At 44.5% G+C, this 16,802-nt stretch overlaps 1 protein-coding gene across 1 annotated transcript in view; it reads left to right on the top strand.

Annotated features, from left to right (window-relative positions):
• The window catches only part of MCF2 (MCF.2 cell line derived transforming sequence), a gene marked incomplete at its 5' end in the record, with an annotated part of 33,859 nt that extends 18,159 nt beyond the window's left edge, over positions 1-15,700 (top strand). Inside the window, 11 exons of the mRNA XM_009582714.1 lie at positions 1-94; positions 1,085-1,210; positions 2,032-2,253; positions 5,763-5,855; positions 6,825-6,903; positions 7,432-7,495; positions 7,971-8,077; positions 8,159-8,271; positions 8,554-8,666; positions 10,110-10,210; positions 14,902-15,700. Coding sequence (XP_009581009.1) covers positions 1-94; positions 1,085-1,210; positions 2,032-2,253; positions 5,763-5,855; positions 6,825-6,903; positions 7,432-7,495; positions 7,971-8,077; positions 8,159-8,271; positions 8,554-8,666; positions 10,110-10,210; positions 14,902-14,942 — 1,153 coding nt within the window. The remainder of the gene's footprint in view (positions 95-1,084; positions 1,211-2,031; positions 2,254-5,762; positions 5,856-6,824; positions 6,904-7,431; positions 7,496-7,970; positions 8,078-8,158; positions 8,272-8,553; positions 8,667-10,109; positions 10,211-14,901) is intronic.
• Between the last annotated feature and the right edge of the window lie 1,102 nt (positions 15,701-16,802).

Genomic DNA, 16,802 nt, shown 5'->3' with positions numbered 1-16,802 from the left:
GGAATGCCAAAGAAAATTAGAGCACAAACTCGGGCTGGATTCCTATTTGCTCAAACCAGTGCAGCGCCTGACAAAATACCAGTTACTTCTGAAGGTATTTCATTTCCTGCTTTGAAAGGACATCAGGAGATAGATTTGTTTTCCAGTTTGTTTTATTTTTCAATTAAAGGTTACCTGTAAATCAGCACCAAGCCTTAGATTACATATTGCTTATCTTGGCCCTCTGTCGTGACTTTCAGTGAGGATGAAAATTCGCATACCTGAAAAAGGAACAAGTGCTTTTAACAAGCCATTTATATGGGGAGAAAGACTGTTTGAATCTGTTCAGAGATGCAAAATGACAGAAGCGCTTCTAAGAAAACTGAACCAGAGATGATCATAAGAGTATGACGAATAAAATATATTTTCTTCTTCTCCTTAGGTTGTTATAGTGCTTGTAATCTTTGCGTTTATTCTTGTGTCCCCTATCTGAGGCAGGGCAGTGCTGTTACTCCCACTTTACAAAGTGTGAACAACAGTGGGGTGCTGGCTTCTGAACCCCACCTTCCAGCTTCTTGAATGAGGGATGAGTTACACAAGAAGCTGTAAGATGGGCAGAGGAGGTCTGAAATGAAAGTAACTTTACGTCAGTGGTATAATTCCCAACTCTGTCTTCTGCTTATTGACTTGAAGGCTCTGGATTTTATAAAATCTGTTTCCTGTGTCTGCCAGTCTGAAGACAGTCATCTCCTGCAACCTCATTTGAAAGGCATATATGACATATTGGCAGCAGATGGAAAACCTGAGCCTTATTTTCCATTTCTTACCAAGCAGGAAAACGCAACACAAAGAACTCAGATGAGCGTGATGCTACTCTATAACCTGACACTGTCCCTAAGGAAACCCAGAAAAAATGGGCCATGCTTCAGTGATCTGTTCCACACCTCACACTGACTGTGCTTTAGAGTGAGTCTTTTTTCCAGTGACACATGAAAAAAGAAACTCAGGCAGTGTAGGTTGCTCTTGGGCATTGGAAACTTTGGGTGAGATGGAAAAGTCTGCTTTGTTCAAGTGCAAACACATTCTCTTCCATTTCTATTTTCAGGAGCTGCTAAAGTACAGCACGAGCTGTGATGGAGTTCAGGAACTTCAAGAAGCTCTGGTTGCAATGTTGGATTTGCTAAAGTCAGTCAATGACTCTATGCATCAGATTTCAATAACAGGATATGATGTGAGTAGATTTGGGTAATGAGAGACCTTGCACAAGGCTAGATGATGCTTTGGGAATGGATAATGTTCCAGAATGTACGAGCTAAAAGCTATACTAGAGCAGCTACAAAGTGAATGGGATCAGGAAGCTCTTACAGGTGACAGTCTTCCATCTGATTTCAGGATTTTGGAAAATATCCGCATCCAAAGGACATGCCGAGTCGCATAGTGCCCACACTTGCCACCTTGTGGTTTTCGAGAGTATTTTTCCAGCATGCACCTTAGTTCTCTCTTGGCTCACCTTATAATTCGCCTGAGGTGTCTTCATAGCGTTTCTCATTCAACATTTAACTGAATACTCTCTGAGGCTGATTTTGATCCTTGCCCATTGAAGTGGTTGTCTTTCCTAGGGCTTCAGGGAAGGGTGAGGGGTTGGCTTTCTAAGCTACTGGTGCCAGTCCTGGCCTCCTTGAGAAGTCCATCCTCTGAGTCCTCAGTTCAGGCTCAAATCTCATCTGCCCTCTCCCACTGAAGTAGCCAGAGCCCTTGACCTGGACGTCCATAGGAGCTGGAGAGTTTTCCTATCTTCCTAGTTCTTCCAGTTACTGACTTGTATCCCTTCACATAGACTAGCTGCAGCCCTGTGTCCGAGACCTCTGCTTCCCTCCTGGCACCATGCCGTCACTCCCAAAAGATCATCTGATCCTTCCAGGAAGACCTATTCTTAGAGTGACATGCCTTGGAACAGGGCTGGCCCCATCACCTCTCATTGTTTGGACAATCCTCTTACATTTTAATTGATGGTTTTTTCTTTCTTTTTTTTATTTGTCATACTCTCATCAGGGTGACCTGAGCGAACTGGGGAAAGTATTGATGCAAGGGTCTTTCAGTGTTTGGACAGGACACCGAAAAGGTCCAACAAAAATGAAGGATCTTGCCAGGTTCAAGCCAATGCAGAGGCATCTGTTCCTGTACGAGAAAGCCTTGGTCTTCTGCAAGAAGCGAGAGGAGCACGGAGACGGATATGACAAAACCTCATCTTACAGTTTTAAGCATTTTTTGAAAGTAAGGACTTTTTAGTTGGGGCCATTGCCCTGTATATTGTAAACCAATAACTCTGCAGACCCAGAGAGTATTTTTCTTCTAACACAGTGGCTTGTTTTCTGCTATTAAGGGTTGTCATGCCCTGTATGGAAGTGCCATGCCCATGAAAGGCTGTTGGTTGTAATAAGCTGTGAGGACCCCCGTAGCTGAAGCAGCAGCTGGGAGAGCCCATGGACTCAGAGTTACATATGTGGTGGCATCTGCCAGGGAAATGGTGCTGCGAGCAAGTCCCAGGGATGAGAATGTGCCTTCCCCTCTCCCCTAGTCCGCTTTCCAGGAGCCGGGGCAAGGGCATGAAACTGGGGAGGCCCTTTGCATCTTCCCTAGCCCACCTGGGGAAGCTCCTCACGCCCCTGGTCCCCAGACCCTTGGGCTGGGGTCCATCTGGTGCACAGCCTGGACGAGCCTGGCTGCTCCTGAGCCCTGTTTCCCAGCCAGGAGGATGTGGAGATAACTCTTCTTCCTCTCTCATTGCCTTTCCTCTTTGGCAGGCTCTAACTGCACCTAAAAGTACAATTATCAGATGAAGAGAGTACCCTGTGGCAAAGTATGAGGGACATAAACTACTGTCCCGAGCCTATAAACGCCAACTATTATCAGTAGAAACCTTCTGGCATACTGCGTGTGATGAGCACTTCTAACATCAGCATTTTGTCTCAGTACTCTGCCTTGTTTTTCTTGATAAATAAAACCCCAACATGGCTCTATCTTAGAATGGAAAAAAAATGGTTACTTGGAGGCAGAGCCTTCAGCCCCAGGTGCTGCAGGTCCCTGATCTCAGCGGGGTCTGGAGAGAGAGATGCCACGAGTATTCGAAAGCCATATAGAAGTAGATAAGTCTGTTCAGCTCCAGTGCATGTTACAAATTGTGTATTAAAACCAAATCCCAGGCCGTATGTTTAGGTACTTAAATGTTTTTCCCAAGCAGCATCATTTTCTTTCTGGAGAGCTTGTTTTCCCTGTAGTACTTGTTTTACCATATGTGCTTTTGAAAAAACTGAACGAGGTGGTGGCAGGGAAAGCCTGCTCGGAGGAGAAAATCTCATGTTCAGAAGTCCAGGCAATGTGGCCAGGGTTTTTCTTTGCCTCGAGAGGACTCACTTTCCAGTTTTTTGTGCTGCCACGGTGAGAGGTTGGGGTTAGGGAATCCGTGGATGCTGCAGCATTACATCCGCACACATACGTTTTCAGAATTGCTGCCCTGAGGGCGAAATCATGTTTCTGGAGCTTGACATTTGTTTGGTTCATGATAGTATCAGGAAATTATTTTTCTTTGCAAGAATGTTTTCTGGGGATTCAGAATTAAAGCAAGCTGTTGGGTAGAAGCTGTGTAACTGGATGTCTCTAAAACAGACCCCTCAGGATAATATTTTACATGCTATGTAAAATATCCAGTGGTAAATACCTCTTCAGTAACTTAGAGGATGCAGGTTCATAACTCACGGCAATGCCAAGTAAATCAGTCTGCCTCTTACCACCGTGGAAGGTGATGCAGATGAACGCCATCCCAGAGCTTTGCACTAACCCCCCTCGCTCTGCATTGCAGTGAACCAGCAGCTGGGGGACAGTAAATCCTGGCCGGGGGAGGACATAGAATTTCAAAATCCACAAACATGAATGAACAGACCTTAAATATGTCTATTCCCGGCAGTTTCCTTCGCATCCTCATAGTAGATCATCTAAAATTTCTACTGTCTTGATGCCTGGGCATTTTTGTAGGAGCCTCTGTATGAATTGCCATGCTAAACAAGATGCACGGAACTGGAAATTGCAGCGACGGATGTGGTGCTCTCTAGGCTGCCCTTTCAACATCTTTCATAAAATTTTTTTCAAGTTTTTTAAGTTTTCATAAAATCAGAATGGAGCCTGATCCAGCTTTCTAAGGCATCATGGCACTATACTGCACAGGCTAAAGTTTTTCAAAATGTTCAGGACTATGCTGCAGGTTTTAACCTATGCATTTTTAAATACCAGTGGATGTGTGTAAAACTGCAAATGTGCAAATGGTCACTGGCTTTGGTCACCTTTTTGCAAGCTCCGTCCTATTCAGTGCAGATCTCTAGACTTTGGTCAAACGTGACTGTACAGAACCGGGTTGAGAGAGGGATGCGAGGCAACGAGAGACTGGGAAATGCTGACCGCTGTTCAGTGATGGGCCTTTCTGCATCTGGAGGCAAACGCTTTCTCAAAAGTTCAGAAGAGCTCTGCTGTTTATGCCAGTGAAAAAACGAGGAAAGCTAATTAGCAGCTTGCTTCCTATTTCCTGAGGCAGTTCATAGTCACTGAAAACGGGTGCCGACGTTTGAAAAAGTAACTAGGAACAGAAAGTTTGCCCAGGTGACCTAATCTGTAAATCCTCGTAGTCTTTCAGACAAAAAGCTCTGAGGATGCACATATTAACAAAGAGGAACAGCAGTGTTAAACAGATGTTCTTTCTAAGGCCTTATTTGTATTTATGCTGGATTTATCTAATCCAGTCTGTGTGAATAATTTATGATAGATGATACCATTATCGTTAGATCTGTTTCAAAACATGTAAGTGGGATACTTTAGCTATTTTTGACCATCCATTAATCAGCGATAAATTGCTAGCAAACTGTGCCTTAGGTGAGAAGATGGTTTATGCGATATCAGGTATTAAAGCATTTTTCAGCTTTATGGCATGTTTAGCAGGGGGGGGTCAGCAGGTGGGTCAGAGGTCTCTTGTTGCTGAAGAGTTTTTGGTCTCTAATCATGGTTTGAGCTACTCATTCAGGTGGGTCACGTTGTGCAGATCCTGAATTATTTGTGCTTTGGCATTTCCATCCAACTTATCAAAAGTGGGCCGTGATAACGGGTACCTAGGTACAGCAGCATTCAGCCACATCTAGCTTGGAGTCTGCGTCCTTCCTGAAAGCCAGGTTTATAGCAGCTCAGGCTGTATATCCAAAAATTAACCCTTCTTTTGGAAACTTTGGGATGATATCTCAACTACGTGGATGGTCAGGGACCAAAAGAGGTTGAACTGAAATTCCTGAAGGAGCTAAGGGCTTCACAAATGGGTTTTAAAGGTCGCTGGAAGAACAAAACGCAAATTCAGCGAGTAAATAAAGAATAATATGGCAGAAATAATGTATGTAGAAAAATAATGCGCCATGCATTTATAAAGCTTCATAAGCCTCATCTGAGAAATTTCATACTGAAAGAGGTATGAGATGACTTTTCAGTTAGTTCCACTGATTCCCGAATGAAAAGTCCCCTAAGGTCCATTGATTGGTTTCAGAAAGCTGTTACAAATACAGCAAGCTGGCGGAAAGTCAGGGGGGATAAGTCAGATAATGACTTTCAGTTGCTATGGAAATTAAAGTTGATGAAATGTGTTAAATTGGGTGCAAACAGGTTTGTTTAACATGCTGCAAAATGTCTGGATTCATAGGGAAGAGGGCAAGATTTGTAGTATGTTTAATTTTTTGATTCTTTTGGATTTGCAGATGAATGCAGTTGGAATAACTGAGAACGTGAAAGGAGATCATCGGAAATTTGAAATCTGGTATAGTGGGCGAGAAGAGGTCTATGTCGTGCAGGTTTGTAGCTTCAAAAATCTGGATATTTGTACCTCCTCCTAACAGTGTTAAGGAAATGTCTCTCATTGATCTTTACGGGATTACCAGACATTTAACTTGCATTTCTTCTTCCTCTTCGCCCATGCCAGCGTTCACAGAGCTGTCCCGGTGGCTGGTCCTTGGCGTCCAGTCCAGAACTGTAACAGTCATCTTAAAGTGGAGACAGAATTGCTCCTTGGAAATAGAGCCTTTTATTCCAGATGAAATCTCAAATAGACCAGTAGTTTTACTGTGCTTGATAGCTTATGTGAATTGAGCTGGGAAATGGGCCTCATGCTTTAATGGGCACGGGCCACGTGTGCTCCTCTACAATTAGCTGCCGGAACTGCTCCCAGAGCAAAGGCTTAGCCTCCGTGGTGCCATTTCCAGTAGTCTTCCGACTCGTCTACAAATTAGTAGCCCGATTGACCTGATTTCTTCCTGATTTTTCTTTTTTTCCTTTTGTAGCATTTTGCCTAGAAATTTATGATGGTGAAATGTTTGCCTAACGGGGTGTTCACAGGAAAACCCGTTGTGAAAATATTGTTGATTGATATTTTTTAATTAGTCTTCTGCCTAGCTTTTTTTCTCCATGTTACAACACAGTAGCCATCTTAAATTCATAAAGCAGATGTATGTAGCCAAGTATACATACATTCAAGCGGCAGATTTGGCCCTTTAGGTATTTTGTAAAAGCGGTAAGATGGATGCACATGTGTGCTTTTGCCTGCACTCCTTGCATTGTAGTGATGGCTCCACAATTTCCACTGTGTTGTGCCTGGATGTAGTGGGGATCATCAATTTTAAAAGATCAAGAATGTTTAAACTTTAGTGGTGGCTTTGGATAAAAGGGGATTTCAGATAATTGCAGCGTAGACAAGTAAGATTTTATTCATACATTATAATGGATGATTCTTAATTCAAAATTCAGACGATTTTCTCTTCTTCCAGGCCCAAACAGTAGATCTGAAGATGGCATGGTTGAACGAAATAAGAAAAATTTTATTCAAGCAGCAGGAGCTTATAAAAGGTATATTTGACCAATTTCTCTGTGGCATTCACTCTGCAGCAGAACTTCTCCTATTTTCACATTGCTAATCTTCAAATCCACTAATTCTCACCAGAGAATTGATTTTCCGAAGAAGCCTGGTAGCAAAATACTGGGGTGAGGCCTTACATTACAGGGAAATAACATAACTTAGAGCAGTAAAGGCCAGGTGCTTATGAGAAAATGAATTACTGAAGTACATTTTTTTTTGTCATTACCTTGAGGATTATTTCACATTTGTTATCATAGGCTTAATTCAACAAGATACATAGCAGATGCCTGGTTTTAAGCATATTAGTGTCTTCAGTGGCATGCTCACTATTGGATTTGTGCTAACATACCATCTTAATCATAACTAAGTCTGTGCTTTGCAAGAGTCCCTAGGTCTGTTTTTCTCTAAACAGAAATCATTAGGGTTGTACAAAAGGTCTAACTTTTAAAATAATGCTTCAAATGTGATGGTTACGAATTAAAAAATGGATTTTAAGCTGGTGTTTGACCTCCCCGCAGTGGAGAAGCAGCAGCCCGGCTCATGCACGGACCAGCTCCCACTCTCTTCCCAGCTGAGTGACGGGTGAGTCCCAGGAGCTGGACCGGAGGCTCTCGCCGGTACCCCCCGTCGCTGGGCACCCAGTGCCTTCTGGCCGTATCCTGGCTCTGTGCTACTCCCCTCACCCCATTTCTGTCTGACGCCTCTGGGTAGGTGGCAGGAGGGATGTGCTGCAGTTGGTCCTTCGGTGGCGGTGGTCTGGGGACAGGGTCTGGGGCACCCTCGAGCGCTCGCCCGGCAGCACAGCCTGAGCCGCAGCTCCTCTGCAAGTGGAGACAAAGATCAAAGACGGTGCTCAAATTCAGAGAAAGACATACTGTAGCAGTTTTATTTCCCCTCCCCCCAAAATTAAAACTAGTCACCGAGTCCTTTACTTTTGTAGAAACATACATTAAAAAGTACCGTTATTATTTCTGACCCTGTTTTACAAAACCTCGTGGAGTTTGCGTTCATTCATAAAGCAAAACTAAGATTGATTCCTGGTTTTTTTGTCATTCAGAAAGCAGCAGAGAGCCTCCATAAGCTCAGAAGAGAACGACTCGGAGCGCACCAGCCCGGTGATGCTGGACAGTGGGCTCCTGTCCCCTCAGAACAAGCCCCACAGAAGTACGGACCCTTCCCCTTCCTTCGGGGCGCGCTTTGCGGGTGCTGGGGTACCCCCAACCTGAGCTGCACACTGTCTTGCAGGCTGGCCGGGAATGTCACAGTCCCTGGAGATCTGCGAGGGGCTGGAGGAGTGGTCGGGTAACCAGTACCTCTCCAACTGCTCGGACACTGAGGAGGAGGACGGGAACCAGCTGGTTAGTACAGAGATGCAATAGTCCCAAAGCTCGGGGTGCTGCTGGTTTTGGTCATCTCGCTTTGTTTTGCTTCGCTGGATAACAGATGCATCTTGTCCCCGTCTCTCGGATTTTCCATATCTCAGTTTTGGGGAATGAGGAGATGTCTCAGCCACAGTTTCTTGAAATAATTTTAATTAAGGTAGCTGATAGGGCTCTGTCACGTTCCCTGCAGCAGTCAGAAATAACAGCTGCGTGATATGAAATATAGCTAAATAAGATCATTTTTTCTTACTACCACAGTCTCCAGGAAAATATAAAGCCCTTGCAGACTGCAAGAGGAGAGGATCAGAGGACCTGCTGGTGAAAAATGGGGATGAAATTCAGCTTTTGCATGAAGATGGTGAGGGACAGTGGTAGGTATTTTAGGATTATTTTGCCTTATCTCAGAGCCTGCAAGGCAGTCCCGTACAACCTCGCTTGCCTGGTGATACACTCGTAGCTTCTGATTAAGTTTTAGACTATTCCGGAAAGCGGGAGAAGTCATTCCCTTGCCAAGACTAGAGGCCATACGCGCTGGCTTGGCATGGGAAAACATGTCAGGGCTTCCCTTGCCATGGGTGCCTGGGTGAGCTGTGTTTTACCAACATCTTCGCAGCCCCTCTTGCCGTGCTCTTCCCGCTTCAGATGATGCCTCAAGTGAGAGCTCTTTGCCCACCCCAGCTCAGCTGTGGCTTTGTTCCTCTGGGCTTATTAATAGCAATATTGAGTAACTGGGAGACGTTTTCCTCCCTCAAACTGGGAGGAAGGGAGTGTTAACTGGTTAATGACAGCGGACCAGCTTTCTGTTGTATTTAAAGCTGTGGCTCGCAAGGTAACACTTCACAGCTGGTTCTCTCCGTACGGCTGGGAGCGTTGCCTGGGAAATCACCATACCCAGCCTCCTGCCTGTTGAACCATTAGTCTCCTTGTCTCGGAGGGCAGCGTGCCCTCTTCTGATTTTTGCAGCAACTTGGCTGAGATTTCTGGCTGTCTTTCCTTTCCAGGTTGATTTCTGACTAGCTCTCGTCAGCCAGCCCGGGGTTTCAGTAGGAGAGAGCGCAGCGCGCTAATGCCTTGTTCGGGATACGGGAAGGGTGGTGTTAGCAGGAACCTGAATCAGATTTGTGCAAGCACTAGCCCGCAAATGCACAGACACAAATGCCCCATGGAGGATTCCTGGCTGACATCTACAGCCCTCGCACTTCAAGGGAAATTCAGTTTGTTGTTAGCAAAAGCAAGATGTAAAGCATCTCAGTATTGCTGAATGCTCACCACCTCTCACGGCGGTCCCGGCCAGCGCCAGGCAAAGATTTCTCACACCAAACTTATTTGTCAGCAGATTTCACTGCATGAGTGAGACGGAGAAATGTCATTTATGAGCATGAGTATTTCCAGCTGCCTACATCTTGGCTTGAATTTACATACAGTACCCTGACTGAATTCCTCCTACCGAGTCTAGTTTAGTAGCAGAGGATTGAGGAAAGTAATTGCCCTTGGCTCTGTCGGTAGGCAATGGAGGGAAACCGGCACCTCTGGAGAGCGATGCGGGTCTTGGGCAGGATAACTTGTGCTCTGGGGTGTCCTGTTCCTCTCCATTGACTAGAGAGGGGCCCAAGGCAACTGTGCTCCCAATTTGGATTTTCTAATTAGATTCCTAAATTTAGGTGGGAATAATACTTTAAATGCATGCCCAGCTCCTGTTAAAATGCTTCCCTGGTTTGAACAAATTGTTGGTTGCACCAGCAGTTGTGTAGAGTGTGCCCATATCGAACTGCTCCTGGGTTTGTTTCTTTTACTAATGCTGTTGTCATTCAAAGGTTGGTGAAAAACCTAAACAGAAGAAAAGAAGGCTGGATTCCTGTCCACAGCCTGCAGATAGTAGTCGGTGACTGCAGATTTCGGAATGCCAAAGTCGCAGGTATCATATAGCACGCCTAGCAGAAATATTTCATAAGTCCAATCAGGTCTTTTAAGCCATTTGCATTACACTTGGTGTACTAAATCTGGCTGCATATGCCTCTGCAGGAAAAAAAAGAAAGCAGCTACTCCAAAAAGCCTGCAAAAGTAGTAAATTAAGCTTTTTTTGTTTGTTAACACCTTAAGATATTTCTGTGACTTTAGGCACTAGTAAATTAAAACCAAGCATTTAAAAACGTAGATTTCTTTGCAAGAGCACTGGGTAGAAGATCGGGGAGAAGAGACGGAGTCTGATCAGGGATTCCCATGACTGTTTTGCCTACTCGGTGCTGTAGCTCAAACCCCGTGTGAATAGGAGGTACCTAGGCAAAATCTCCTCCTGCTGCAAAAGATGTCGTGGCCTGAGCCCCAGCACTCTAAGGGCAATACTTCATTTCTGCATCCTCACTCTTGCCCTCGTTGCTGCCTGCTTGTTAATCCATCGTTAGAATAAACTTTATATTAAACAAGTTACCAGGTTTCGGCGGAAGGCTTCTAGTCTCAAAAATCGTATTTCTCATTTTCTAGCTGTAAATGTACATAGAAATAGGTAGGGAAGCATAACAGATGACACAAGAAAATGCCTTAAGAGCAGCCTGTCGCCCTTGCCGCCTGCGCAGCATCACCGCTCCATGTGTTGCCTCATCACCATGCTGTCCACTGGAAACGGGAGACCAGGGTTTGTGATGGGAGCAGCTCAGGAAACCCACATAGATTTACTCCATTTGAAAAAGAATAGGAATCCACCAGTTATGGCCATATGAAACAAATTTTGCGAGTAGATTTCTTTTTAAATACTTCCTTTTTATCAGAATCTATTGTTTTGGTGAACATGAAGGAAGCCGCCTGAAACCCTTAAAATTCCAGTCAGCTCTTGATGGTTTTCCAGTATATTTCAGTGAAATCCTTCCTATACAGGAAGGTATTTTTTTATCCCCTTTGTTGCAGGGCAGTCAAATTTCACAGGTTGGAGGTTTTCCAGCTTTATTTAAGGGGTAGCTTGTAGTGGGCTAAGCAGCACAGCTGAGAGGGTTCCCCTCGGCGTGCTCCCACCATGGAGCACCGTGTTGTCTTCTCAGCAAGTCTGGTTATTACATCTCACTGGATCCTGGACCACAGCCTGTGCAGGAGGTTTCTCCAGCCATAAATGCATCCTGAAAACAGGGTGCTAGCAAACTTTGAAAACTGGTTTGCTTTGTCAGTGGTCATATCCCCCAAAGCCTAGAGAGTCGCAGCTCCAGACTGCTTTACAAAGTTGCTGAGTACAAACTAAGGAGAATTTCACAAGGTGAAACCACAGAAAGCTCCTCCTGAAGCTCTCACATCACTGCCCAGACGCTTTGCAGTCGTGTTGCCAGGGTCTAGTCGCAGCACAGAGGCTCTGTTTTCCCTGTTAAGATTAACTCTGTTCTCTCTCGCTATTGCTGATCGTGTATGCAGTCTCTAGGCGTGATTCTAATTTTACATGCACTCCAGGCAATATTGTAGGATGACGTAGGATGTTTTCTTGCTGTTTCCTAGAGCTACTCCTAGAGCTTTTCAGTGACGTGTCCTTATAGCCATAATGTACTTGCACTCTGAAAACTGATTTTCAAACAGTACCTTTGCATTTAGCAATTCCCTTTCCTCTGTGGACTGGTCACTTTATCCTGCAGGTGACTTTGTACCACTGGCTGCTCGGGGACGCAGTCTGGACTGGGCTCTTTTCTGCTTCTTCAGAAGATGGAGCTCTTGCTCCAATATAGCAGAGGGAGAATTAGGCAGCCAAGCTTGTAGAGCAAAGTAGGGGCAGGAGGGAGCACCGTAACCCTCACTTATTATTAGCTGCTTGTGCTGAAATGCTGTTTTGCCTGTAAGCAGGGAAAACTTGGGTAACATGTTGTGGGGTTTCCAAGAGGTTAGAGCGTGCTGGAGTCACTTCAGAGCTGGGGGAGAGGCAGTCCCGGCCCTTCGCTGGGGGTAGTGCCTCTGTTATTGCTCGGCTCCAGGTCCCCACAATAAATAAAAATGTATCTCCAATCACAGAATCTCATAACCAGATTTCATACAAATCTGGGATTTAGGTTTTTGTTGGGTGTTTGGTTTTTTTTTTCAGTGCAAAGCCTTTAGCTGAATAGATGAAATGGTTCCCTTACCTTAACGTTTTTTTCTTAGATTTACACTGTGGCCATAACAAAAAGCTCCCACCACAGGATGGCTGATACCTGCACGCTTACAAGCTGTTCCTCTCCTCTCCTGCTAATTGTTCCAGTGTTGGGCCAGTACAAGTCGTAGTGAAGTTATAGGGAACTTTTTTCTGCCCATTTTAAGTTATCAGACGTGTATTTGGTCAATTCCCCACTCCACTACCATTGCCAGCTTTGCAAATCCACCGTCCTCCTGCACCCGGCCTCCGAGGGAGAGCCTATGTGCAAAGCTGACTTGCAACATCCAAACAACTCCACAATGATTTCCTCACATGGTTGCATAGATAATTTTCCTTATAGATGAGTGGTTACTATTGGCAATGCCATATAACATGATAAAGCAAGTATTTTGGTCCAAATCTTCTTTTACAAAGGGGTGGGGTGGGGGAAACCTTATTAAACTTTCTGTAAATCTTGGCCTGGATATAAGCCAGGAGGCTTTTTGGGAGGAAGATGGCTGGCTTGGAGGTCAGTTTGAAAACCAGTTTTCCCTCTGGCATGCCTCTAGCTATAATTTCTGAGATCAGTCCTTGCTGCTTTCTTCTGAATAGATTTATTCTGTCTCCTGTGCAAACCGATGTATGTGCCATAGAAATAGTTTTATATCGCAGATGATAACACACAGATCTCAAAATGGAAAAGGTTTGGAGAGAACTCTGCTCAGAAAAAGCAATATTCAGAAAACAGCTACTGCTCAGATTTACCCGTGTCTTGCTAGTTTAAGCTGCCTTGATAAAGCGGTCAGACATTGCCTGGTCAACTGCCTTGACTTTTATATGCGTTAACAAGGAGATGCAAGATTATCTCTTCATTTCCCTTGTGCAAGACGCACATCTCGGGGAAGGTGAGGGCTGCAGCGTTACAATCCCGACTCCTCTTCCACAGTGGGGCAGGAGACAAACCATTTCGGCAAGTCCCCTGGCTGCCAACGTGCCAAGGGTCATGATTTACAGACTGACAGAGTCTGTGTCAGTGAAGGAGAAGGCATCTCACCTCTCAGCAGCCACTTCATGGCAAACGGAGAGCGGGGGCGGCAGAAATGAGGTCCTCGCCGTAACCCGAAGTAGATGCATGACTCCTTTTCACTTCAGTGACACAGTGCTCGTGTCCGGCAGCACCGCAGCCTCCCCCCTCATCGAGGTTGAGCTCTGACCCTGCCCTTCTTTTCTCTCAGCTGTGGTAAACAGGTGCAAGCAAAAGGAAACGGTGTTTGCTCCCAAATTTTCACATCAAAGCAAAATGGGCTCAAAACATTTTCAGCTTTTTTCACCTGACCTTTAAAAGCTGGGCAGAGAGAAGGGCGAGTGTCCAATTCCCGCTCGCTGCGTGGAGGTTGTGTGAGACTGATTTCTTTTAGAGAGAGCTTGAAATAGAGTAGCCTGAATAAAAAAAGGGATTCAAATGAAAAATGGAAGCAGTGATAAATGCCTTTACTTATTTTATATAAAAGAAATATTCCTACAACTTTCAAGTTCTTTTAAACAGCAAAAAAGTTATATGGCAGAATTTGACTTGAGCCCAAAGGCAAGGAGCGTTCAGAGCAGGCGTGGAAGGGTGCTCAGTGCCAGGGCGGGGGGTGCTCAGTGCCAGGCACCCGGTTTAAGTCGGACGCAGGCTCCCGTTCTACACACCAGACCCTCTCCTAGTTTGTTTTAACACCCCACTTGCCAAATTGTGTCTTCCAAGCCTTAAGGGGATCCTCTGTCTGTGCTCTTCATGTAATAAAGCTGAGTAAAGGTTTCCCCCGCTGGTAGTGCCCGAAGGACCGAGCTTGCCCGTCCTCTGCTCCTGCTGGCCAGGGCGGTGAGGATCGTCCTCTGGACCGTGGTGAGCTTGAGGCAACCCTTTACGTGGCTCCCGCGGCCACGTGGTTTGAATCTGCCCGGTACGAGTATTGTACGTGGCTGAACTCTTGAGCTCTTGCAGGCTGCCGTAAGCATGTTAGCTGAAACGCTCGCGTTTTGCCTAAGTTCTGTTTAAAATGCCACTTGTAGTTGTGCAGATGCAGCACAGCTGTTTGCACTATTACTCCCGCACTTTAACGATTGCAGCCACAGGCTTTTGTATGTATGCAGGGTCCATTAACGGTAACGCTGATTTCTTCTTGGCCTTCGAAATGTAAAGCAGGGTCTCCTTGTAAAACCTGTGATGCCAGGCAGCTTCGTGGAACAGCTATTTTGTAACGCTGTAGAAAACCATTTTGAGCCTGACAAAATAAGGAGTTTAGAGAAGATATCAGCTGGCCACGCTGTGATAATCAAGTGATAGGTGATGGAAATGAGTCAAACCCTGCGGTCCTGCCTTAGACAAGGCTCTCGCTGAAGCTAGTGGGAGTTCAGCTTTTGGGGAGAACTGCAGGAGTGCACTTATTTTTTTATGTTCTACAAATGTTACATGATTACAGGGAACAATGTATTTCTTGGCATAAGATGCTTTAATATTAACATCAATCTTCATTACTTTATAGATGCTGCCCTGTGTAACACGAGAAAGTTTAGTTCCCCTTGAATTGGGGGTGAACTAGTAGCATCCTATTTTCGATGCTCTTTGGAAGCTTTCAACTAAGTGTTACAGAGAAATAGCACAGTAGTTGGAGTTGTCCTGTACTATTCATCACATTCACAGACCTCCACAGCTTCATCTGTACTGAACGGGACTGGGGTCCTAAGCAGCTTCTCATAGTCATAAAGGAAGCCATTCTCTGCTCTTTCTTTTTTTTTCTCCTATGGAAAGTACAGTATTTTATTAATTTTACCTGCTGTTTTTCCATGACATCCATCACGTTTCATCAGAGAAGTACACTACAGTTTCCTGACACTTTGTTCAGATGCTTGAAATTTCCTCTACAGGTTGAAGGCTTTACCTACTTATTAGCTGACAACTGTTGAAGTTGCAAATAAAAAGAGTTGAGTTTTGGTAAACCAAAAAAAAAACCACCAAACAAAGAAGCTGTATGTCCTGCTTAATTGATTTTATGAATGGGTTTTTCTTAAATATCTACTTCAGCTGTGTGAATGTAATGTTCTGTCAGAGCATCACCTGGCTGACTCATGCGAAGATGCAATAACGCTAAAGATCCTCTTTTTGCACTCAGGGTCTGACTCCAGCCCGTTGCAGTCAGTCCCATCGATTTCAGTGAGGTTTGGATCAGGTCAAACTGACAACTCAGGGTTGTCGCCAATCACTTAGGGTCCCAAAGTGTCCCAAGGCTGAAACCTGTATCTAGCAAGTGTTGAAGTTTACATTAAATGTATGTACTTTTGGAACATGTGCCATAAATCAAAGTTAAATGTCCATGTTTGCACTAAGGATGTTCTTGTGACAAGACTGTACTTTTCAGCATCTTTAACAATAATGTATCTATTGAATTTTTGAGAAAGAAAAAAAGAATATTGAACACTCATAATTTAATTTTGTGTTTCTTTGTCTAGTTTTGCTTTTGTAGAACATAGGTACAGGTGGTTTGACTTTTATGCAGACGTGTGCAAAGAGCATCTGACTGTGTTGAGAACAGGGATAATAGTATGCATGCGGTAGTGAATTTGCTCTGTCCCGTCAAAATGAAACGTTTTGTACTGTGGACTAAAGGGGGACCTTTATGATCTGACTTTGGTTTGTGAACTATGGATTCTTAGACACAGTCCCGAGTTGTTAAGTTAAAACATACTGGCGTTTTTGGTTTTTTTTTCTGGGTGACCATTTTTGTACAGAGGAATTGTTGAACTACGTGGTGGCTGTGGTTGCCTGGGGGGTTCCCCGCCATGCTGGCACACAGCGGTGGGCATTTCTCCAGCTGGGGTGGCCAGTATTGCGGGTAACCCCCGTACGCCCTCAAAAACGTGACCAGCTGAGCCTGAACTGAGCAACTCTGCAAGACCTAGAAAGATCCCAGTGTTCTTCAGCCACTGGCAATCACAGCAGAGAGGTTTTAAGGCACTGAAGGTTATTTCCATCTACTTTAAAATTGGTCACAATGCACTTGCTAGGTGGAAAAGTAGGAGTCTTTTAAAGTTACTGTCGGGGCTGTTTATAGTGGTAACAATTCTTGTGGTAACAGTACACATTTTGAGGTACAACTGTAAATATTTGTCTCAGCACACATTGCATATTAAATGGTTTTAATCTTTTTTGTCTTCCATAGTTTTAAATCTAAGCTTTTATTAATTTATGAAGTTGATGAGTTCTGCAAATCTGAATGTACAGTCTGAGGTTTTTAACATTTGAAACTTTGCACATGACATGGTATGTTACCTTAAGTATGCTGTTGAACTAGGCTCTTCATGTATATGTTATTATAAATTACAGTAGAGAATTTTCTCTGACTGCAAGTTTAAATGAACTATATTGTATATGTACCTGTAAAAAAAT

This window comes from Fulmarus glacialis, unplaced genomic scaffold (assembly GCF_000690835.1).
Source record: "Fulmarus glacialis isolate BGI_N327 unplaced genomic scaffold, ASM69083v1 scaffold4628, whole genome shotgun sequence".
Taxonomy (NCBI): Eukaryota; Metazoa; Chordata; class Aves; order Procellariiformes; family Procellariidae; genus Fulmarus; species Fulmarus glacialis.
The sequence above is the reverse complement of the archived record's forward strand: the minus strand, read 5'-3'. Positions and strand labels throughout refer to the sequence as shown.